We start from the raw sequence: 26496 nt of genomic DNA on the forward strand, positions 1-26496 counted from the left end.
TGTACTCAGGGCCTGCACCTATGTACCACACTCTAGTGTCGACAACAACACTTACGCAGCAGACTACTCATGTGTCAATGTCTACACCAGCTTCTAACATTCACCAGACGCCAGATACTCAACCTGTCATAACACATACATCAGCGCTAATACCAGGTGTCCGGAAATGGTCATATGCGCCGGACATGTCCAATTGGGAATCTCAAATGTCCGGTTTAAAATATTGCTTAAAATTTTTTAATTTTTCTTTCCGGACATTTTAAAAAACAAATAACGCTACCTTCGGCGTCCAAATAATTTATGAGCATCATCGTATCCCTTCAGCGAATTCAGGTGAATAAACAGGTATAACAAACTTGGTCAATAAAAGTATGAAATTTGATATAAAACATCTCTAGACATGATGATTTACCATTTAAAATGTATTTCCTGCTCTCCAAGGCATTGTTTTATATGCAGAGATTAAGATTACCATGTGTATTTTCTCGTAAACTAAGCTGGAAATAGCAATCAGCTGTGCACACGTTTCCTCCCGATCTACCGGTGATTCAGTTAAAACGTACCCAATGATACAACCTCAAAGAATTTTGATGCAATGGTCAGAAGAAATTGTATCTGAAATTATTATTTTGTCAGGAATAATATATTCCAATATCGTGTTATTTTAGCTGCCATATATACTTAAAATTATAAGAACCATAAGCGTAGCACTTGGTACAGACGGTATGCAGGATATTTTTTTATCAGATTTTGACCAGCCACCGTAGGGATTTCCCGTGCAACATGTATTTCATTTGCAAAAACGTTATTTAATAGTCAAACTGCCTGAAATATGACTTTTAGCGAGTCATGGTACGGCATTTATGATGTGTCCATATCCATTCTCTTGCAACTAAATTTCGTTTTAAGGCGTCAATAGCAGTAATCTGACTGTGGTTGCTGTAAATAACAGTGAGTTGTGCGATCTACCGATCACTTAGCATACGATTTCGCCAAAATTATTGTAAACATCATTATAATTATTGAATGAAATATTGAATAAAATTAATCAAATATATTGCAAACTCTAGTCCAGATAAACAATGAAAAATATTTATATTTTTATATATAGATATTATAATGATAGGATTAAATTGCGTACTTCAGTTCGGAATTTGTTGACTGGTATTTCCGGTGTTACGTGATCGCGGTGATCAGCTGATAATGTTTTCTGAAATGGGGGGGGCGGGGGAACATTGTTTCATTGGAAAACTTGAGTTTATTAAAAATGTTAGTAAATTTTGGGAGCTATGCTTTACCGCGCTCTATAACCGAAGCGCGCAATAACTTGTAATGTGTGTGAAAAGTTGTACAAAAATACGCTATTTGAAGGGGCGTGGCCTAAATGCAAATGTCCGAATGGGATTTTAAATTTTTCGGATCCCTGGCTAATACCACAGCTCATATGTGGACATCGTTGCACAAGTCTTTTTAACCAGGCCTCTCATTGAAGCCTTCTGTTAGAAAAAAAGGTTATGCACCATTCACCTACCAGGAGAATGCGTCACCATCATGCCAATTCAGTCAGCGAGGATGGAGATTCTTCAGTTGAATGGAATAATTATTTTAGCTTAGCGCAAATGCCAGAGTGGGTAGCAGACCATCTCTTGTCAGTAGCGCCTCCCCCGTATGGTCACATCCCACATCAATTCCGGTGGATGCTATGTTAAAGATATGGTTAAGGCATTGGACGAAGACTTTTCCAAACTTATGTTTGCTCAGTCATTCAAGCCGCCAAAACTCAGGAAAGATGATCTTGCTATACATGCCTTCACTGTAGCAGATCAGGCACACATTTTGGATGAGGATTTACGGAGGATGACTGGTTCCTCGAAACCAACCAAGTCAAAGACGCCAGATTTGCGTTCATTGAAACGGAAATCAGGCGCATATTAAAACCTTTGTCAGCACTGGTGTTTTCAACACGTGCAATGGATCGAGATTAACAGAGGTCACCCCGAACCGTTTAGACCATTTTCAGACTGTGGTTGACTTGCAGAAACGTCAGATCGACCAACATGAGGAACTAGCTCTGAGCTGCACTAGCGGAGATTACTGTTACACGCAGTCTTGGTTATTTAACACTTTCCAACTGGGATTCAGAGTTTAAGCACAAGCTCCTATGTGAACCTTGGTCAGCATTGGCCGAGTGGTTATTTACATGGATAATCAAGCCAATAACTCTTTTTCTACACCTGAGGAACATTTGGTTCGAGTTGTACATAGATGACTGTTTCCTGTGTCATCAAGACACTCATGCTAGTACGCCACCAGAATATCATCAAACCTTTGAACTACTATCCCAATTGGGATTGATAATCAACAAGGCGAAGTCGGAGCTGACTCTAACTTACCGGCTCCAGTTCATAGGAGGCCCGTTCCAGACAGACCAGGGCCCGCTTGCACAAAGCGATCTTAGCGCTACAACTATTGTAAGCCTATGTTAAAGTATGGGAGTTACGATCATCTTAGCGCTAAGATCACTTTGTGCAAGTGGGCCCTGGACCTCTTATCAGGACCGAGGGACAGATGGATAAAAATCCTATGCCACCTGTCTCCTGCTCTGCATCAATCACGCACACTTCATCAGTGGCAAGTGTTACTAGGGTTACTAACTTCAGCGCAAGATTTATCCTGCCTATAACTGCGCTGAATACCTCCTACACTTGTGTACAAAAAGACATTTGAAGGGTATCACCATTACTACGTATTTCGTAGCGCTCAATTCAGTGTGGGCCGTTCCGGAGAATCGTAAAATGACCAAGGTCCCTGAACTACAGGCCATACTACGCACTTTTAGGCTTGAGGACCAGAAGGCCAAATTCTGTTGCCCTGCTTAGTATTTGCTTGTGGTACTTTGAGGTTTGCAAGGGCACCCATTCGAGCCCCTCAACACATCCTCATTTGATGGCCTCACCATCAAAACAATTTATATCTTGGCTTTAGCCACTGCAGCACGGGTGAGCAAGTTACATGAGTTGACATCACCCGTGTCCACTTTGAGCATGGTACACATGTAGCGGTACATTTTGGGTTGTGCTGGGATTTCATAGCGAAATATCAACTACCAGGCCAACCCAACTGGTCCTTCACCATTCCACCAGTCTCTACGATTGTGAGGGTTGAAGATGAGTGCCCTCTGCGAGCACTTCAAGCTTTCATACGCAGCTCCAAAACTATGTGTGGTTTCGCAGAAACAGTTATTCATTCCCGTATCCCGTAGGTCCATGATCGAGGTTAGTTCAACATTCTATCTCTATGGTTATCCTGCAGGCTCACGAGATCGCTAACCTTGATCCTCCGAGAGCGAACAATCCTCACAAGATCAGAGTGGTAGCCTCAACCATGGCTCTACAGAGCAACTTGTCCATCAGAGCAATCATGGAAGAATGTTTTTGGACGTCTGACAGTTTTCGCCAGCTCGTTATCTTCTCGATGTGGCACTCGAAGAGGTGAAAGGCATTTGTAGTTTTGGCCCTCTCGTAGTAGCACAGCAGGTAACTAAACCCTGACGCAAATAATGAACTCGTACTGTCCGGAACAAGGATTACCTGTCTGTGCAGTACTGACTATGACACGCCCAATGTGAGGACTTTTTAAGCTTTTCAGCTTTGGCTTGGTAACATGCTAATCTTCCGTTTCACAGACTTATCCTCGATTCTCATGTTCTTTCTGTAAATAAGATTGAACCAGTCAGGCGTTTGTGATTTTCACCATTCGGTTTCCTTGACAACTTGTCGTTTATTGAGGGTTTTTTACGTCTGAAGGTATACCCTCCTCCATACGGTCTGATACAGATGCATTAAGGAGTAATGCAGGATAAGTAAAAGATTAAGTAAACTCTAAATATGTTTTACATTTGTATACTTATCCTGCATTACTATGTCAAAGGACCCACCCGTTGCAGACTTGCCTCTGTAGCTTCAGAAACTCTTTTCGATAGCTCGGGTGACGAACAGTTATATGAAATGGTTGTGTCATTACAACCTGTCACATGTCAAAAGGGGTGGTCCTGTAAAAAGTTGGCTCGAGTCAGAAACAGCCTTTTATTTTTTTAAACCCAGGACCATCAAAAGGTGCTGTCTTCTATGTTGTAAGTAAGGTAAGCAGTAAATGCATTAAGGAGTAATTCAGGATAAATATACAGATGTAAAAAATATTTAGATTTTACCAATTCTGTCTTCTATAGCAAGATACAGACGCTGCACAAACTTAGTCATGGATGGTTAATACGAGAGATTTGATGGACTTAAATTCAATTAATCAATAGTTTGTGTTAAGGTGTAAATAGAAAATATTTGGTTCAAGAGGTCATGAATGCCTGATATGATTCGAGAGTCGATCAAGACCGCCTCCATGGTCTAGAGGTAGAGCGTCCGCCCAGAGAGCGGAAGGTCTGGGGTTTGATCCCCAGCCGAGTCATACAAAAAGACATTAAAAGATGGTACTTGTTGTTACCCTGTCTTCTGGCGCTCGACATTAAGGGGCTAAAAAAAGGACTGGTCGGCTCAGAGTCAGTATACTGTGTCTGAGTGGGCTATTCATGTTAAACTGCGGCATGGTATCTCAGTGGGCTAGCACTATAAATCGGCATCAGTCCGGACTAGTACAAGCAGACACACAAACACACACATGTACATGCACATCGCTATATAAGTGCAATAATCTTGGACGCGACGTTAAACCCTATTTCACCTCACCACCGAGAGCTGACATCACTGTCAGTTGTATCTTTAAGGTATAATGGGGGGCCCAGTGGTCTAAGATTTTGCAGTTCGACAAACCGAACTCACTCACTCTAATGTATAATGAAAATGGCAAGAAAGAAATTTATTAATGTTTGAATTGAATTGTATTTGGCTTGAACATACATGTATGTACTGCCTTTTTCAGACCTGATGAAGAGTGGCAAGAAACCCTTTGTGGAAATCTATGTGTGTTTCTTCTGTAACAAGGAATTTTCCAATAAAGAGGAAATGAGAAAACACCAACTGAACTGTACTGAGCGTCCACAGGAGTTACAAGCTCTCAACACCCCGCCTCCTGCCACAAAACGTAACAAGTCTAAAGGGAAGTCTCCCACGTCCAGCCCAACTACGGTCACTCCACCAAGAAGCCCCACCCTAGAGAACTATCTACAGAAGCTTCATCTCATTCCTGTTTCCAAAGCTAAGAAGTTGAGAGCTTCAACCAGAAAAAGTACGGACCTCGACTGTGCCAAGATTGATTTCAGTGAGCCAGAGACACCTGTCTCCCCTACAACTCCCAAGACACCAAAACTGTTAATATCTCAGTTGAGTCGTGATGACTCAGGTCAGTGTAAGCGACGCCTGTCATATCGGATTCAGGAAGAGCACAGTGATTCTGAGAGTGTGGTCAGCGGTAGTAGTGAGGATACAGAGGAGAAGCAAGCTCCTGTCAGGACAAAATCACTCCTCAACATTGAGCTGTCCTCACTCCTAGGACAAAGGATTCAGAAACATCTCAAATCAGAATCTAACATTTGTGTTGTGGCTAATGCAGAGGCTTTCTGTAAGACTCCTGTAAAGAATCATTTCCTAGAGAAATTGAGAAAGAAGGAAAATGTTTACCCTGTCACATACAAACCAAGGAAAAAATTCAAGAAACGACCTCACGTACACATGTACTGCTTTACAAAACGTCAGAGGCAACTGCAGTTTAAAAAGCTTGAGACAGGCTTAGATAGGAAAAGTCGATTGCTAGCCAGATCTTTACCCAAATGCAAAGTTGTTATAGGAAGGTTGTCAAAGCAAGGTTTAAAATATTGGCTTGGTCGTAAAGAGACTCAACAAAAGAAAACTCAATGCATATTCCCTGAAGGACCAACATTCCTCTCTGAAGACATTGACAAAATGCTTGGTTTGAGGAAGAAGAACAAGCCACCCAAGCCAGAAAGGAGCCTGTCCCTTGCCAATGTTGTATCTGAGGACACTAATGCTGAAGTGTTGCAGCAAAAGGTAGCTGTGTACAGAAGTCTGTTGTCAGATCTTTCTTCCAGCAAGGAGCAGACACTTATCAGCATGTCACCCAGTAAACAGTCATCACAAAAAAACCTGAAGGGTAGCAATTTGCAGGCAGCCGAGAAGAAGTACAACAAACTATCTGCTTCTTTGTTTACAGATGGCTTCATGGAAAACCCAAAACTGAAAGAAAGATTCCCACAACTGAATTCTCTACTTGCAGCGCCTTCTCTACCTGGTGAACCTCTAACACCCTCCTCTTCAACCTCATCTAGTCCAGTCTCCTCTCGTCAACTCTTTAAAAAGACTTTCAGTCAGCCTCTCAAAATTGACATACCTTCTCAGGGCTCACTTGGCAAACAAAGGATGATAAGCCCATTCTTTCCGAACTCTAGTCATGGGGATGGTTTAAGGGAACACATTTCTCCAGATGATTCGGTGTCTATCATCACTGTATCATCGGATGAAGATTCGTTCACAAATTCTCTATGTTGCACAGGCTGTAGACAAAGGCAGAAGTGTAAGTGCACACCAGTGAAAATTGATCTCAGTAAGGGTGTAAAACCACCACACAATGTAGAAGTTTCGCCCATTAGAAATTATCTTGGTCAGTTTTTGAAAAAGGATGTGAAGCCTAAAGCAGCACATCTTCCAGGTGCACTCAAGAAGACTAAGGATAGAAAGGCATGCAATGTTTCTCTAGAGGAAAAGAAAGTTAAAGAGACCTCAACAGAACATAAAAACAAACAGAAAACTTCTGTTGGAGGGAAACTGAAAAATAAGAAAACAGATGAAATGAGATCAAAAGAGCCTTCATTACTTGCTGATGTCAAGGAGAGTAGAAAACGTGTAATGGTTTCAGAAAGCAAGAAAAGAACTGATGCTAGTGTGACTATTGGAGGCCAATATGGTCTGCGCAAACAGGCAAGTTCGACTGAAGGGATCATAAAATTTTCTCTCAGATCCAGTCCTGTCAATAAGATAAATCTTATAAAGAAACCTACCAAACTTGGGTTACGAAGTCATAACTCGGCTCCTGCAAACTATGCAGGGAAAGGCCTCAAGAGACATGCATCAGATGCCCCAACGAAAAGTGCTAATATATCAAGTCCTAAGAAATCCAAATTGGATGTGTTGCCACGAACAAGAAGGAACTCTGTTCTTGTCTGACTTCAGTCAAGCAGGAACTGGTGGTTGCTAGAAAGTTGTCAGGAACTACTGCAAACTAGATATTGGCAAAACACAATTCACATGGTTTACCCTATTGATATGCTTATCTTTTAACATGAATATTAACAATGTGAAAACAGTCTTTTAAAAAGAAATCCTCATCACTTTGAGTTTTATGTTGTTTTCCCAAATCAGAGCCCTTTTAGTATTTTCAAGTTACATGTTTTAGAATGACAGTTTTATAAACAAAATGTTCTAAAAACAGTTTTCAACAGATTATTTCTTTTAATATTGGAACAAGAAGAATAGCTAGGGCACTTGAAATCTACTTTAAGTAGGGTATCCTGCAGCCTTCACTTGTATTCAGCTTGATGGTGTCTTGGCAGGCCATCATATCACCACCATGATGTCAGATTAGTGTACAGATGTTTACTTCCCTCACACACACCATATATGTAACACAACTCAAAGGTGCTGTACAGGATTGCCTTGTGGCATTTCACATTACATTTGGTATTAATGTATGTATAGTTACAGAATCTCATCCTGGAAACTTGTGATTGTTTCAAGTATTTCTAGTTACATCTTTATATTGCCAGTCATTGTGAGTTATCTGTTATAAGTTATATCTGGAGTTCCAACATTCATTGTTTCATTTCAAGTTTCATTGTAAGATCTGTTCCTGTTTGTAATCCCAGTCTTAACAAAATGGAAAAATTAACACATGAACACACATTTGATATAAATGGGAGAGGCTGCAGAGCTGAATGGTTAATCATGATTGTGCCAGAATTAGTCATATTCAGTTATTTCACCTTCTGAAAACTAACATATAAAATCCTTAGACATCCAGTCTGTTGAGGTAAATAACAGGCCTGAAGCCCACCGTCACTGGAGGAGAATATCACACAACTGCATCTAAAACGATAATTGACAGCACATCCTGTTCCAACAGCTCTCTAAATGAACTCGAAATTCATTGCACAAATTGTTCACGTAATGAAGGCAGCTATCATTTCCATGGAGAAGTGTCCCATTTACTCCCATTGAGCATGGCTGCTGCAACGGTAATCGGAGATGATCCTGTTAGTAGTTTAGTTTTCTATAGAAATAGTACTTCTAAGTAGAGAATTCAAAATGATCTACAATGCCACATATTTAAAACAAATTGCCTTTATTACTTTAAAACAAAATATCAAGGACACTTTTGGTGTATAATGTTTTCAGGATAGACCCCATTGTCACAAATGCAGTTGTATCTAATGGAAAGAAGCAGTTTTCTTGTTAATGTCATGCAGCATTCTTCTTTAATAATCTCATCACCAAGCCAAACTTATGCAGTTAAAGTTAGGTTAAATATATTAAGCAAGGAAAGATTTCCATGTAGCTTATAGAAATGAAAGATGCATGTCGTCTAGTGAAAATGTAGAAATAGGTGGTCCAGCAGAGATGTTATTTAGCACATGTAATTCAGAAAGCAGATGGTACCCTCAGGCAGTGGGCATACTTGTTTTATACCTTCAGTGGTAACCTTAATTGTATTGTAGTCCTCATTTGTTTTTATTTGACTTCCCGAACTGGAAGGATGTTTATTGTTTATTTTATTTTAAACCAGTTCAAATATAGAAATATTTCTGATGGTGGTTGTCTCAAATGAGCTTTGGTTCTTCATTGTTGTCAGGTCGAATTTGCAGGCCATTATGATTTTATCAGAGTTGTATATCTAACTGCCTCACTTCATGCCGTTTCTCCCTGTAGAGGCACTGGCATACCATACATGATTTATGTCTTCATTTATGGAATCTTATAGTTTGCTATGTCAACTAAGCTTATGTATGATTTGGTGGCAAATGTTACTAAATCCTTCAGTTTCTGTTAGTTTGATAAAGTGATACCTGACTGAGCATTTTGCCAAGGGCTCAAATAGTAAATCTATTAAACTCTATTGACAATTACCCAAGTACTTATTTTAGGTCTTATTTGTATCTCAGAAACATGTTTAACTATGTGAACATATGGATGATTGTGTCATCACATGCAGGTAGACTTATGTAGTCTGGAAGAAGTCTAGATACATTTCATTTTGTGAGTCCAGTCACATGATTCAAGGTTAAGATATAAATGTCCTGATTTGTTTACTCTGTTCTGTTTTGGGACATATGTGAACCTGTCCAATCTGCAGACAAGATTTAAAGGGAAATAGTGTACTGTGATGGGGTTGTTAACCTTTTAATTGTACTGCTTCCAAGTTTTTATTTTAGAAGGGACACAATGTTCATTGATTCCCAGGTGAAGTACATACATTTTGGGAGTTTGTCCTTTTATCTTTTGAGAACATCAGTTATGAAGTGTTTAAAGTATTATTGTTGACATTTTATTGAGATAGGGATGAAATACAGCTTAAGCTAGGAAGTTCAGTGCTTGTATTGTCAATCCCAACACACAATTGGCTGTAGAGGCCACATTTACCCTGGTCACCAATGTTTACTGGATGAAATGGCACAGTTGCAAATTTTCTAAAATAGTTCATAGGAATAAGGTAATATTGTTACATTGATGTGTTGATGGTTAAAAAGCATGGTCATCTCGATACAAGAATTCCTGGGTAGTTCAGCTACTGAGTACAGCATACTTCTATAGTTCAAGACATCGCTGTCATAATCAGATTTATTAAGTACCATAATGCTATGGAGGTTTTGTAGGCATTATGGAAATCTGGACCACCAATTGAACTTGAAGATATAAGCTTGGAAGAAATATTATTCTACATGAAGTCAGGATCATTTCAATTTTGGGAGCATGGTCAACAAGCACTGAAGTTCTCATGGGATAGTGTAACTCTTTAATGGAGAAGTGATTCAGTTCTATAAACAATGAGTCTTTTGTCCTCCGTGTATGTGTAACTGTGATAAGATGGAAAGTACCTACTTACTTTATTATATTCATGTTTTATCATGAACAAGTTTGCCCATTATGGGGCAGTTTTAGTTGTTACTCCTGTGTTTTACCGATAGTCAGAAACAGTTGTGATAATACTTCTCCATCTTACCATAGTGCAACTATGCTAATACTGAAGAAATTTGATTTCAAATGTCACTGAATTGTCAAAAAATAATTTATGCCAAAGAATTGTATTTTCTTATTTCTTTACTTCTAAGGTGTTGAATGAGTTCTGGACAGTGTTGTTAATGTTTGATGTTTGTCTTTGACATTGTTAGTTTATTGTGTTAATGATGGTTCTAAAAAAACTTATTCAAAGCATTATTTGATTTAAGAATTTGATAAATAGCACAGTGTGACAAAGGCCAGCCTTAGTGGTGGCCTGGGTGTTGTACACCATTAACATCTTTACTTTAGAAGTGGAGCATATAAACAAATGTAAGTTTCCTTATGGAATGCTACCTATACTAAGCTATGTACTCGCGTACACAGCAGCAAAATAATTTTCTTTTAAATGTTTTGCTGAAAGTATCTACATAGTAAGTTAGTATGGTGTATGACTATCGTACAAACAACAAATGATCTGGCGTAGTCCTGTTCACATATGTATCTCTCCCTCCACCAGTGGCTCTCATTACTTCATACAGCACCTGATGAACATATTTCTGGATTATCCCACCTGATGTTAATCTTCATAACATTGCTTTAATCCTCATTTCATCTTGTCATAAATCTTATCGCCAGACATATTTTGTTTGTGCATTCTAGAGAACTTATTGTATGTTTGCTTATTTTGTATGTTGTATGATATAGTCACATATCACAAAGACACCTGTATTTTTTGTTCAGCAAAGGTAAAGTTAAGTCAATGCAAAAATACAAGGGTTCTCTGGAGATTGAATATTGCATATGTATGAAGTTATAAAATACATAGCAAAGCATTAATCAAAATATTGTTCAGTTATAATTAAATTGATTTTTTTTAAGTAGATGTTTTGGATCCTCTTCCCTGCCACCCCCTATTCACTGCAATTACAGCTGTCAGGTGAAATGACACCGCCATGACATTTTTTTTTAAAAGCATGAAAAATAGAATCGGTAGTAGAGATTCTGTATGCATGATGCTTACACTTATCCTACTCATTGGTTTTTATCCTTCTGTTTCAAAAAGGGGGACATGGGTCATCTAAGGCGCTGCAATTTTCTGTGCAGAGTTGCGTTCTTTGGGCACGCCTTAAACCTATGATCGTGGGTTCGAATCCTGGTTTCAACCCGATCATATTTCTAGGTTTGTCAGCACCATACCCGTGGGTTTCACCACAGTGGTAAACATTTGAGACCTTCATCACTTCGGGCTTTCCTCACATCTAGCTGACATGCCGTGATATAACTAGAATACTGTTCAAAGCAGTGTTTAACCTATCTCGCTCACTCACTGTTTCAAAAGGCAACACATTACTTTTATTCTGGTACTCAGGTTCAAAATTAGATGTTTGTTTTGTGTAGTTTAGTATAACCTCAAAGAGGGTTACGTTGACAATAGTTAGACCTTTTATTTCAGAATTGTGGCCTCTTGTGATGCTACATTGCTCTTTGGAACAAAATGAGACGATCTGCATCTATCACAGACCTTTTCCATGTGTAAAAGGACATGCATTGATATTTTACCATATTCTGTGATCACATTTTACCCTGCCGAAAACAATTTTTATCTTCCATACTTGACAAAGAGAACAACCATGTACATTGACCAATTGTTATTGAAGCACTTGTATGTTTTGTATGCAAATATCAGTATTCCATATTGATGCCAAATATATTTGCACTATGTGCAAACAAGATGGTAGTGTTTGTATGTGACTGTAGGAAGGTGGAAAGGCATTGTTTATTTTCTGGGTGGAGGAAAGTGCATAAGCATTTTCATTCAAAAGTTCTATCTTTGATAAGAAGTCATGATGGAACTATTCTTCCTTAATGAAAATAATAAAATAATAATTTTTGATGTCATTCTAGTTATGATGTGAAATAGTTTGACTTGAAATCCATGTGAGATTTTCAAAAATGGCTGCCAAAAGAGCCACAGTAGAAATCTTTTACTGGAAGAGATACTTGAGATAAGTAAATGAACTACAGTCTCATACAGCTCCAAATCATGTTGATTTGAAGGTATTGTGTGCACTAGAAGGGTCTTTTTGACCACTGTATGTCGTTGTTTGAATGCATGACTTGTAGACTATAGAAACAGGGTGATCAGGAACAATATGGCTGTTTAGCGTGACACTGTACCTTTAAATGTGTTAATTTGGCAAGTGTTGTACATAATATACATATATTACTGTTAATTTGATGCAATAATGTTTTTGTTGAGATCATCCACATGCCTTTCTTTTATCATGAGCTATTATCATCTATTCCTGTATTTTCATACCCATTGCAGTTGCTAACATGCAGCACTGAATAAAGTGTAAATAATTTTCTCTTTTTAATTTACTATTTGCACCCTCAATACCATGTCTATGGCCATGGACAAGCTCCTCCCTTGCTTTGCGGACTCAACAGAATGGATGCTTGTTTTTCTAGACAGATTTCTTTTATTTGGAAATGAAATTTGTTTTTTTATATATTAATTTCATATCAAGTATAGCTGGGGAATGTTTATAAGCTGCTGCTCACCCTTATTAAAAACATCCCACAGGATCTGCATTATTTATGAAGCAAGCATAAACTTGTTATGTATTCATATGAAAGAGAACTAGACTTTTTTCATTTAAAATCTTCTGCCTCTGTGGCCTAGTGGTAGAGCATTCGCCCAGAGAGCGGAAGGTTTGGGGTTCGATCCCCGGCCACACCATAAGATGTTAAAAGATGGTACTTATTGTTACCCTGTCTGGCACTCGGCATTAAGGGGTTAAAACAAGGACTGGTCGGCTGGGAGCCTGTTTACTGTGTCTGAGTTGGGTATTTATGTTAAATTGCCGCATGGTATCTCAGTGAGCTAGCACTATAAAATGGGCATTAGTAGTCTGGACTAGTACACGCAGACGCACACAAGCACATCGCTATATAAGTGCAATAACCTTGAACATGACGTTAAACCCCCATTTCAACTCGCCTATCCTGCAGTAGATGCAGCCATGGCTATGTCCTGGAGACCATCTTCATCACTCCTATGACAACCATTGGAACAAAAGAAATGTACACCCAAAGTATGGACGTCGGCACCGGAGATGTGCTGCTAATGCTTTGTGTGTGCTGACACAGGTCTGTGAGCGATAACCCTTTATTGACATAACGATGTTACACATGGATGTCCGCTCCCTGGGAAGTCTGTGCACTGTTTGTTAATAAGACGGTAGATCTTAATTAATGGGTGAACCTGTAGATGCTACTCATGTGCCCGTCAAACCAGCTTCAGTTATGCCCAATGACGAATAATGCCTAATCTGGGCATTGCGCATTCTGTGTCAATCAAAGATCTGACAGACGTTTGTTGCCCTGTTTCGTTTTTTATGGGTACCTTCAACACCCAACAGTCCATGTTGCACATTAAACGCATGCATGTTCTCAACACCTGCTCAGAAAGACACGTTCTGCCTAGTCTGACGCATGGATATGACGAGTCTATATGTTCTGTGTTGGGGTTTGAATCCCAAAATGATGAGTGGTAAATTTCTAGACATGTTATTCTATCAGTGTGTCTTTTGTGCAAATAAATAACATTTTTTATATTATTGATCAGAAGTTGCAACATGAAATGTGCGTTTCTTTTGGAACTTAGTATATTAAATACTCATGTGATTGTTTTGTATTAGCCCCAATGGTTGATCATCCAGACCGCCTCCTTTGTCCTATTCATGCACACAGGAGACTGTTCATCTCCTGCAAGACTTTCTCTGACTAATGCCCCAATTTCACTACGACCAAGAATATCCCAAATCAACCCGAATAAGAAATTTATCATGTTCATCTATAAATCTCTATCATTTCTTGAAGTTCTTAAATGAATCTTATTTGATTCCCAAACTTTTGTACAGTTCGCGGGAGTTTGTCGAATCGGCGAGAAAGTTTTTATCCCCGAATTGCTATTTCGTGGCTGTATCGTAATCCATTCATAATTAATTCTTATGTTCTGTAACAGCCTCGTAATCAATTCTTTTGCATTCCTGGCTATTCTTAGCGATTCGTGGCTCCCGAAATATCTTGTCCTCAACCCGAAAAACATCCTGTCCTGAGTCAACTACAAATCATGTAAGAATTTAGTAAGAACAACACGATTCCCCAAGGACCAGGACCAGGACCAGAGCAACACATGCTCTCAGTTGAACCTCCATGGTGGAAATGTGGGTTGGCCAGCCTTTCGGGACCCAAGAACATGCCGAAGTGTCAGGAAAAGTACCAATTTTCGCAAACTATTCGTAAATATGTCATATTAGTCATATCTTGTTCGTTGCGATTGGCCTGCATTCATACATGCATTCGGCATATAATCGTAACTTGGTTGTAGGTGATTCTTACAATTTGTGCATGATCCGTACATGAATCTTGTAATTCGTACGTTTCTTAACCCATTCCTGGCATTCTTCATATTTTTAAACCTGAATAGTTTTCGTATCTCTGTTGTACGTTTGTTGTAACTGCATCATACCTCCTACTGATTCTCACCGAAAGTTTGCATTATTGGACGAATCATCACAAATTTCAAAAGTTTCCGATTCGGGGTGATTCGGGATATTTGTGGTCGTAGTGAAAGGGGGCCATTAGACATTACCAAAGCCACAGTGGCAGGATGGCTCAAGTCTACTTTAGCCGGAAGTATCGTTGAGCCCAAGATTCTTCACCTATACTTGCATCTCAACCCACGAAATAGTAGCCTTGGCTATGAGTCTTGCGTCCTGGACTACCATCTCGGTAGAACAGCTAGTATCGAGCTGTCAGTAGGGCTCACACAAGACATTAACCAACTTTTACCTGCGTGATGTCCAACCAGACCAAGAATGGATTTACACCCTAGGTTCTATTGTGGTAGCTCAATCCATTAAGAACCATTAGTTTTTTCCCTCGTATGAAAAAAAAAAAGGGGGGGAATGATGAGCCAACATCACCAACCTCAGAAGGTAGGTAAACCTTTTGATCTTCTGAACTACCGTGTACATAATACATCAAGGGCTATAGCTGAATCAAGCCTGAAGTCACAAGCTTGATATCTGATTGACCGGAAGTGACGTCACAATCGGAGGTGACAAAGATACCAGAAGTGATGTCACAGACCGGAAATGAAAAAAATAGGGAAATAAGCTTTGCTGTCGGTACATTTGAAATAGCGCACATACAAATTTAACTCATGAGAGAATCAAATGTTGAGATGTATTTGTGTGCATTATTTCCAACACGTATATGGTAGACAAGGCTGGGAAGCCATGATAGCATAACATTTTACTGTGTCTAAAACTAAGTGTTCCGGGTATACATGTATTTGTATGTTCTGTGTAGTTTTTAAGTCCTCTTGAGGTGATTCAATAGTCAGTGGTTTCCAAATCTATTAGGTATAACTAACAATATGTGGAATCAAAGAGACCTAGGTACATTCTGGCAATGATGTAATTGAGATAGAGGATTCGAAAAATTATAGAAATACAAGTATTTGTCACAGAGTGACGAAATATCCCCCGCCTGTACACCATAGTACCAAATATGAAGACAATCCAGCGATTAGTTCTTGAGATATTGTGGCAACACCGTTTTCCAACTCCAAAAACAGATTTGCCTGCTGTGACCTTGAAAATGGGGTCAAGGTCACCAAATCTGACAGGTGTATGCGGTGTCTGTATATACACTATAGTTCCAAATATGAAGACAATCCAGCGATTAGTTCTTGAGATATCGCGGCAACACCGTTTTCTAACTCCAAAAGCAGATTTACCTGCTGTGACCTTGAAAATGGGGTCAAGGTCACCAAAACCGACTGGTGTCTGCGGTGTCTGTATATACACCATAGTTCCAAATATGAAGACAATCCAGTGTTTAGTTCTTGAGATATCGCGGCAACACCGTTTTCCAACTCCAAAAGCAGATTTGCCTGCTGTGACCTTGAAAATGGGATCAAGGTCACCAAAACCGACTGGTGTCTGCGGAGTCTATGTATACACCATAGTTCCAAATATGAAGACAATCCAGTGTTTAGTTCTTGAGATATCGCGGCAACACCGTTTTCCAACTCCAAAAGCAGATTTGCCTGCTGTGACCTTGAAAATGGGATCAAGGTCACCAAAACCGACTGGTGTCTGCGGAGTCTATGTATACACCATAGTTCCAAATATGAAGACAATCCAGTGTTTAGTTCTTGAGATATCGCGGCAACAAACAGGTGGGACGTACGGACGGACGTACGTACGGACGGTCGTGAATACTATATCCCCCGCTTCGCGCTTTCGCGCGGTGGGGGATAAAAAGTGATAATTCTATGAATGCTTTCTCTATTACATCAAAAGGCCCATTCATCTGCCACTAGTTGGTAGATGTTTGTAAAGAAGTTAGGTTTTCCTGCCTCTGCACACAGAAGACCTTTTAGCTGATTGGTGCTACTACGGCGACAACTGGTTGTGTGCAGTTGACATTGAAGAGGACTTCTGTTGAAAATGTGAAGAATTAGTTATGGTGTGATTGCAGCCAGAGTACAGAATTTGGCAATGATGTAATAGAGGTAGAATTCTTAGAATTATCAACAATGATAAGTTTTGTTCCTATGATTGTTGGTTCGAATCCATGTTCACCCCGATTTTGTTTCTAGGTTTGTCAGTACCATACCCGTGCTCGTGGGTTTCACCAAAACGGTAAATGTCCGAGACCTGTATCACTACAGGCTTTCCTATCCTGTCCCATTCCTCTACGAAGAATGGGTCTTTAGCTCCTAGTCAAACTACTATAACCGGTAACTAAACTGGCGAAATGTGTCGTGTTATGTACTGGTTCATCCAGACAATCTCAACTCAGGCAGAGGTTTGAAACTACTGCAGGTTCAATCTTACAAGTAAATGTGTACTTAACAAAAATGATACCTTGACTGGTATAGGCAATACATTTGTTTCAATTATGCATTATAAAAAACAAACAAAACTCCACAAATTTTCCCATTATATTTCTGAGAATGTCATCATGTTTATCAGGTACACTTGAGACAAGCCGATCGGCCGAACACCGCAACGTACAGACACACAGACAACTCTACACTGTCCACGTTTCTCATTACACTCAGCGTACGTTTACACTCGGCTCTCATGTGACTACATCAACATGAGGCATCCCCACTTCTCAATTCTGTTTGGTAATATCAGACAAAAATAGAATGAGATGAAAATAATGATACAAGTCCTACACAATAATAGGCTGATGAACTACCCATCTTTGACTTACATGCAGAAATTGCTATTAAAGATGTTCACTTATATTACTTAAAATTATGTACATTCATAGAAAGGTTAAGTCCCTCTAAAACAATTGCACATTGCTCCTAACACAAAGTTGACTTCCAGCAATTTCACATTATTCTCCCAACCTACACACATATTTAACCACTAAAACAAACCATTTACAATTAAAAGATTCCATGACTTTTGTCCTGAAACATTTTCACACAAAAAAAAGAAGAAAATATAACCATGTAGAAATCATTCTTTAAAGCAATTTAAATTTATTTAAGGGAGACCAAAATGAACTACTTTGTTGATCCTCAACTACTTGAAGAATGAGGAAAGAATAAAACACACTGTAATAAAACGGCTGACAAACAAAATGGAATGAATAAAACTGGAAGAAATGAGTGAAACAAATACCAGACAAGAAACCGATGATAGCAACAAAATAGTCAAATAAAAGAGGAAAACAATGACAAAATCGGGATAGTTATATCAACTTCACAAGAATTGAACTTTTGCATGAATTGTAGAGTGCTGCCATTGTTCAACTTTGATATCAGCTCAGATGAAATGTTTTAGACTCAGCTAATCCGACAAAATCAAACAAGTTTGGCAAGTTGGTACAATGTAATTTCTGACAATATCCATGTGATAATACAGCCTAACTAACCAGTAGTTTGACAATGATATGGAAGACATGTCCAGGAGAGCAGTGTTTCATGCTGAATAATATGTAGAATGACATTAGAAAAACATGGTATTTATACAGCCTGTTATTTTTTAGATCATTTTTCTGACACAGAATTTCAAAAAATAGAAATTAATCATATCAACTTTTTTTGTTACAAATCTGGTAAAAATCATAATATGAAATTGGTATTTAATGCTACCGCTCAGTCTTAGTCTACATTTGGCTCTCACACCCAGTAATTGCTATAAGGCTGATTTAAAAGAAAGCCATTTCCTTTGAGCTGACCTATTTTCAAGACAGTACAAATACAACATGTCACACTTGCAACTTCAGCATAGTTTGCAGTTAGCTTGCATGAAACATCAATTACTTACATAAGTAAATTCCATCCGTTGCATCACAACTATTAATCACATAGTTCCATGTCAGCATTCTTGTAGTTTCCACACTTCTGGAAATTATTTAAGTCTGCTTAATAATGACAAGAACCAAAGAGAAAATGATACTGCAGACGTTGGTACCAGTCCAAGGATCAAGGTCATCCTATTACTAAAACAGGATGAGAGTAGAATTACAATTCCCCAATGGCATCAGACTGGTCACAATGTCCAACCAGAGTCTAGACAGTCACCAAAATAAGCAAGTACATCTCTGTTGTGGCTTAACAAGGTATTATCTGTATTTCAGAATAATAGCCTGGATTAATTCTGATAATTACTTATATACAATGGCTTAACATGTTCAATTTTCAAATCATGTAAAGTAGGCATAATAATGTAAGTACACTGTGCCAGATGTTTCAAGCTGAAATTTTGAATATTTCTGGTAATAATGTTTTGCTTTTACTCCAATGTATTCAATTGACCTTATAGCTGTGGACTTTAAAACTAAGCTGGCATGAATGTAAACAGCTCCATGGCATGCCGACTGTAACACCCTCATATAAAAATAATCATTTTCATCAAATTGATAAGAACAAACACCTTAATAAACAAGCTAACAAATTATTGTTACAAGACTAAAAACATCCAAAACTAACTGAAATAGATCAAAGGGTTCATGTTGTTCACACAAATACTGGGAAAGATTATAATTGCAGGATTCTGGCTTAGTATGTCAGGGATAAACAGATTCTCATTGTATCCCGTTTCATGCAAGACAGGACAATTTGTATAACCTTTATATAAAAAAGAAGCAATTCAAAATCAAAATTCACTGAAGATTATATGGCATCAAATCAGATTTTGATTTTCTTCTTTCAGTTCATTCCAAAACATTTCAAGTTGGAATAGTAACTAAATTAAATCAGTGTGTTTTAACAGCATCATGATAGCACATATCACAGGATATTTTCAAATAAATAAATAAAATCATCTTTCTCCATACCGGTACTTTAAAAAGCAAGGCATGTAACTAACATGTGATTGCTACAGAAACATTTCAGTTGAGAAACCAAACTTCATCTTGATCTGCTCAGCATTGTTTATCACGGCAAAATGAGATGGTAATTGAAAAAGGGAACAAAAAAATTACAAAAGGTTTCATTTGTAGATTCTGTACCTCCAAATCGGGAGGTGAAAATAGTTTGGGCAATTTAGAAAACTAAGGACATCTAATCACTATTTTCAGTGTTGTATCATGAAGAAAAGTGATCTTCAGTTAAATGACATCATTCATATTTGTAACATGTAAAACCATGTTGCCCCTACTACTGGCTGACAGAAGACTACTAGTGCCTTGCTACTAAAGTATATCATACATGCAACAGGAGGTCCCGTTGCCTCCTACAAATGGCAAGACTCAAAAGCAGACAACACAAGATGCACACTGCATCGAGCACATAGCCCCGCAGCCAGTCATGCTTAATATCCCTGCTGGCTGGTCGGTACAGTCAGCTGGCTGGTCAGCAAGGTCCTCCTGACTCAAGGTTCATGGCTCAGCAAACCTGCTCCTGTGAAAGTTCTGTGCCTGCACGAGGCAGTTCTATTTCTGCTTGCAGTAGAGTAATGTCTCTGCATCAGATTCAGGAGTAAGTAAACATTTTGTAAATGCACCAGTCTTTCTGCAACTAGTAACTGCAAGTATCACTGTAGTGTCACAAGTGCTGTGCAACTGCATGCAAGACTGCTGATGAAACATGCCTTCGTGTGACTGCATACAGTCTTCGTGCACCACAGTACAAAGTCCAGCATGAGCCTCTCTGAATCTCTAAACCCTGTGATAATGTTGCAAGGCTTGTCTACAGATCAAGTAGTGATGAACAAGTTGTGATGTCAGAAATATAACATGGAAGTAATATATCACACTCAAGTCATGTCAAGGGCAGTATGTTTGCCTGTAACACCAGATTTGTGCTACCACATTGGGAATCAGATCATTGTAGAAACTCATTGTCATTCCATCAGGCTGTTCATCCGACTCCATGATCAGAGTCAACACACAGTACATTCCAGTTGGCTGAATACAGGTATCAAGTTGCACCAGGCGAGGTATGAAGATAAAACATGCTTTAGGTAGGATTCTGTAAAAATAATATAGTGGGGCATCACTTCAGCACTTTAGTTGGGGAATCTTGAGCAGAATCAGGTTTGGAAAATTTTCTTGCTACCTCCGGTGATCTCCCCGGCTTCTTCATGACCGACGGTTTGGCCTTGACAGGTGGTTTTGGTTTCTCTGCCACCGGTGGAGGAACCGGGCTCATACCCACCAATGCAGGAAGATCGGATTTTGCGTCTGTGACAGATTTTGAGCGTATGGCAGGTGAAGTCGACTGAACACGCCGGATTATTCCACCTGAGTTAAATGTTGATAATGGTGGCGGTGGAGGATGATCAGAGTTATTTCCTCTCTCAGAGTCTTCAGACAGATTCATACGATTTGTGGTTGATATGTTGCGTGGCATAGAACTAGCTTTCTTCAAAGTTCCTTGATTTGATTTAGCAAAGGTTTCAGCAGCACTTATTGTGGGACTATCTGGCTCGCTACTCTCCTGTGAAGGGGGGGAGTCGGAGCCCTCTGGCAGATCCAACACTAGGTCTGGAGTGTGCTTGGGAGTTTGCTTGGCCTTGACAACAGGCAAACTCATCCTCTTGGCAGACCTCTGTTGCATCTCCAAGGACTTGAGCCCTGCCATCACCTCTTCTAGAGCATTGTCAATATCCACAGATATATCATCTGCTGTGGAATCTGGGGAAGACACCTGTCTCTTCAGTTCCTTCGGTGCATCACCCCCACCAGGGGGACACTCTACTTCTTCTACACTAGTTAAACTAGGAACTTTGGATGTAATTACACTTGTTTTAGGGGTGGAGGGTTGTGACACTGTGGTAGTGTCCACATCAATAATGTCAGTCTCTCGCACGATGATGTTGGGCTGTGACACAGACTTCTCGACAGGCTTGTCAATGCTGACCGAGGTCTCCTCACTGGACTGTCGGATGGGGGGCTTGGTGGGTAAGGACTGGGTTGAGCTGGTCTTGTCACCTTCCTCGCTGCTCAAACTCTTGGGCTCGTCAATAGACCTGCATAATACAAGCACATTTTATAGAATGTACAGACTGCAGGTTAGCTTATAAATAGCGACAATATCTTCTTTGTAATATAACAACCATAGTTTGACATGTATTGTACTGAGATTGTATCAGGGATGAGGCCCTCTATACATACCCCTGTTTGACTAGGGGGATGTATTTATCAGGGATGAGGCCCTCTATACATACCCATGTTTGACAAGACAGTGTATTTATCAGGGATGAGGCCCTCTATACATACCCCTGTTTGACGAGGCAGATGTATTTATTAGGGATGAGGCCCTCTAAACATACCCCTGTTTGACTAGGCAGATGTATTTATTAGGGATGAGGCCCTCTATACATACCCCTGTTTGACAAGACGGATGTATATATTAGGGATGAGGCCCTCTATACATACCCCTGTTTGACAAGAGAGATGTATATATTAGAGATGAGGCCCTCTATACATACCCCTGTTTGACAAGAGAGATGTATTTATCAGGGATGAGACCCTCTATACATACCCCTGTTTGACAAGAGAGATGTATTTATCAGGGATGAGGCCCTCTATACATACCCCTGTTTGACGAGGCAGATGTATTTATTAGGGATGAGGCCCTCTATACATACCCCTGTTTGACTAGGCAGATGTATTTGTAAGGGATGAGGCCCTCTATACATACCCCTGTTTGACTAGGCAGATGTATTTATAAGGGATGAGGCCCTCTATACATACCCCTGTTTGAAGAGAGAGATGTATTTATCAGGGATGAGGCCCTCTATACATACCCCTGTTTGAAGAGAGAGATGTATTTATCAGGGATGAGGCCCTCTATACATACCCCTGTTTGACTAGGCAGATGTATTTATCAGGGATGAGACCCTCTATAAATACCCCTGTTTGACAAGAGAGATGTATTTATCAGGGATGAGGCCCTCTATACATACCCCTGTTTGACTAGGGAGATGTATTTATTAGGGATGAGGCCCTCTATACATACCCGTTTGACTAGGGGGATGTATTTATCAGGGATGAGGCCCTCTATACATACCCCTGTTTGACGAGGCAGATGTATTTATTAGGGATGAGGCCCTCTGTACATACCCCTGTTTGACTAGGCAGATGTATTTATAAGGGATGAGGCCCTCTATACATACCCCTGTTTGACAAGGCAGATGTATTTATAAGGGATGAGGCCCTCTATACATACCCCTGTTTGACTAGGCAGATGTATTTATAAGGGATGAGGCCCTCTATACATACCCCTGTTTGACAAGGCAGATGTATTTATAAGGGATGAGGCCCTCTATACATACCCCTGTTTGACTAGGGGGATGTATTTATCAGGGATGAGGCCCTCTATACATACCCCTGTTTGACAAGGCAGATGTATTTATTAGGGATGAGGCCCTCTATACATACCTGTTTGACTCGGGGGATGTATTTATTAGGGATGAGGCCCTCTATACATACCCCTGTTTGACAAGAGATATGTATTTATCAGGGATGAGGCCCTCTATACATACCCTTTTGACTAGGGAGATGTATTTATTAGGGATGAGGCCCTCTATACATACCCCTGTTTGACTAGGGGGATGTATTTATTAGGGATGAGGCCCTCTATACATACCCCTGTATGACAAGAGAGATGTATTTATCAGGGATGAGGCCCCCTATACATTCCCCTGTTTGACTAGGGAGATGTATTTATTAGGGATGAGGCCCTCTATACATACCCGTTTGACTAGGGGGATGTATTTATCAGGGATGAGGCCCTCTATACATACCCCTGTTTGACGAGGCAGATGTATTTATTAGGGATGAGGCCCTCTATACATACCCCTGTTTGACTAGGCAGATGTATTTATAAGGGATGAGGCCCTCTATACATACCCCTGTTTGACAAGGCAGATGTATTTATAAGGGATGAGGCCCTCTATACATACCCCTGTTTGATTAGGGGGATGTATTTATCAGGGATGAGGCCCTCTATACATACCCCTGTTTGACAAGGGAGATGTATTTATTAGGGATGAGGCCCTCTATACATACCTGTTTGACTTGGGGGATGTATTTATCAGGGATGAGGCCCTCTATACATACCCGTTTGACTAGGGAGATGTATTTATTAGGGTTGAGGCCCTCTATACATACCCGTTTGACTAGGGAGATGTATTTATCAGGGATGAGGCCCTCTATACATACCCGTTTGAGTAGGGAGATGTATTTATTAGGGATGAGGCCCTCTATACATTCCCCTGTTTGACAAGAGAGATGTATTTATCAGGGATGAGGCCCTCTATACATACCCACGTTTGACAAGACAGTGTATTTATTAGGGATGAGGCCCTCTATACATTCCCCTGTTTGACAAGAGAGATGTATTTATCAGGGATGAGGCCCTCTATACATACCCCTATTTGACAAGAGAGATGTATTTATTAGGGATGAGGCCCTCTATACATACCCCTGTTTGACAAGGCAGATGTATTTATAAGGGATGAGGCCCTCTATACATACCCCTGTTTGACTAGGGGGATGTATTTATCAGGGATGAGACCCTCTATAAATACCCCTGTTTGACAAGAGAGATGTATTTATCAGGGATGAGGCCCTCTATACATACCCCTGTTTGACTAGGCAGATGTATTTATAAGGGATGAGGCCCTCTATACATACCCCTGTTTGACAAGGCAGATGTATTTATAAGGGATGAGGCCCTCTATACATACCCCTATTTGACAAGAGAGATGTATTTATCAGGGATGAGGACCCCTATACATTCCCCTGTTTGACTAGGGAGATGTATTTATTAGTGATGAGGCCCTCTATACATACCCCTGTTTGCCTAGGGGGATGCATTTATTAGGGATGAGGCCCGCTATACATACCCGTTTGACAAGGCAGATGTATTTATAAGGGATGAGGCCCTCTATACATACCCCTATTTGACAAGAGAGATGTATTTATCAGGGATGAGGACCCCTATACATTCCCCTGTTTGACTAGGGAGATGTATTTATCAGGGATGAGGCCCTCTATACATACCCCTATTTGACAAGAGAGATGTATTTATTAGGGATGAGGCCCTCTATACATACCCCTGTTTGACAAGGCAGATGTATTTATAAGGGATGAGGCCCTCTATACATACCCCTGTTTGACTAGGGGGATGTATTTATCAGGGATGAGACCCTCTATAAATACCCCTGTTTGACAAGAGAGATGTATTTATCAGGGATGAGGCCCTCTATACATACCCCTGTTTGACTAGGCAGATGTATTTATAAGGGATGAGGCCCTCTATACATACCCCTGTTTGACAAGGCAGATGTATTTATAAGGGATGAGGCCCTCTATACATACCCCTGTTTGACTAGGGGGATGTATTTATCAGGGATGAGGCCCTCTATACATACCCCTGTTTGACAAGGCAGATGTATTTATTAGGGATGAGGCCCTCTATACATACCTGTTTGACTTGGGGGATGTATTTATTAGGGATGAGGCCCTCTATACATACCCCTGTTTGACAAGAGATATGTATTTATCAGGGATGAGGCCCTCTATACATACCCGTTTGACTAGGGAGATGTATTTATTAGGGATGAGGCCCTCTATACATACCCCTGTTTGACTAGGGGGATGTATTTATTAGGGATGAGGCCCTCTATACATACCCCTGTATGACAAGAGAGATGTATTTATCAGGGATGAGGCCCCCTATACATTCCCCTGTTTGACTAGGGAGATGTATTTATTAGGGATGAGGCCCTCTATACATACCCGTTTGACTAGGGGGATGTATTTATCAGGGATGAGGCCCTCTATACATACCCCTGTTTGACGAGGCAGATGTATTTATTAGGGATGAGGCCCTCTATACATACCCCTGTTTGACTAGGCAGATGTATTTATAAGGGATGAGACCCTCTATAAATACCCCTGTTTGACAAGAGAGATGTATTTATCAGGGATGAGGCCCTCTATACATACCCCTGTTTGACTAGGCAGATGTATTTATAAGGGATGAGGCCCTCTATACATACCCCTGTTTGACAAGGCAGATGTATTTATAAGGGATGAGGCCCTCTATACATACCCCTATTTGACAAGAGAGATGTATTTATCAGGGATGAGGACCCCTATACATTCCCCTGTTTGACTAGGGAGATGTATTTATTAGTGATGAGGCCCTCTATACATACCCCTGTTTGCCTAGGGGGATGCATTTATTAGGGATGAGGCCCGCTATACATACCCGTTTGACAAGGCAGATGTATTTATAAGGGATGAGGCCCTCTATACATACCCCTATTTGACAAGAGAGATGTATTTATCAGGGATGAGGACCCCTATACATTCCCCTGTTTGACTAGGGAGATGTATTTATCAGGGATGAGGCCCTCTATACATACCCCTATTTGACAAGAGAGATGTATTTATTAGGGATGAGGCCCTCTATACATACCCCTGTTTGACAAGGCAGATGTATTTATAAGGGATGAGGCCCTCTATACATACCCCTGTTTGACTAGGGGGATGTATTTATCAGGGATGAGACCCTCTATAAATACCCCTGTTTGACAAGAGAGATGTATTTATCAGGGATGAGGCCCTCTATACATACCCCTGTTTGACTAGGCAGATGTATTTATAAGGGATGAGGCCCTCTATACATACCCCTGTTTGACAAGGCAGATGTATTTATCAGGGATGAGGCCCTCTATACATACCCCTATTTGACAAG

General features: G+C 40.1%; 2 protein-coding genes across 10 annotated transcripts in view; one reads left to right on the forward strand and one right to left on the reverse strand.

Moving 5' to 3' along the window:
- The window catches only part of LOC124118550, a 63104-nt gene extending 50500 nt beyond the window's left edge, over positions 1-12604 (forward strand). For both annotated transcript variants that reach the window (XM_046480713.1, XM_048401513.1), the window contains exon 6: positions 4933-12604. In XM_046480713.1, coding sequence (XP_046336669.1) covers positions 4933-7190 — 2258 coding nt within the window. In that variant the 3' untranslated portion in view covers positions 7191-12604. The remainder of the gene's footprint in view (positions 1-4932) is intronic.
- A 4645-nt stretch (positions 12605-17249) lies between these two features.
- Positions 17250-26496, reverse strand: part of LOC124118552 (SLIT-ROBO Rho GTPase-activating protein 1-like) — a 207929-nt gene continuing 198682 nt past the window's right edge. For all 8 annotated transcript variants that reach the window (XM_048401518.1, XM_048401521.1, XM_048401520.1 and 5 more), the window contains one exon: positions 17250-21754. In XM_048401518.1, coding sequence (XP_048257475.1) covers positions 20779-21754 — 976 coding nt within the window. In that variant the 3' untranslated portion in view covers positions 17250-20778. The remainder of the gene's footprint in view (positions 21755-26496) is intronic.

The sequence above is a fragment of the Haliotis rufescens genome, unplaced genomic scaffold (genome assembly GCF_023055435.1).
Source record: "Haliotis rufescens isolate VD_foot unplaced genomic scaffold, xgHalRufe1.0.p SCAF_22, whole genome shotgun sequence".
Classification (NCBI taxonomy): Eukaryota; Metazoa; Mollusca; class Gastropoda; order Lepetellida; family Haliotidae; genus Haliotis; species Haliotis rufescens.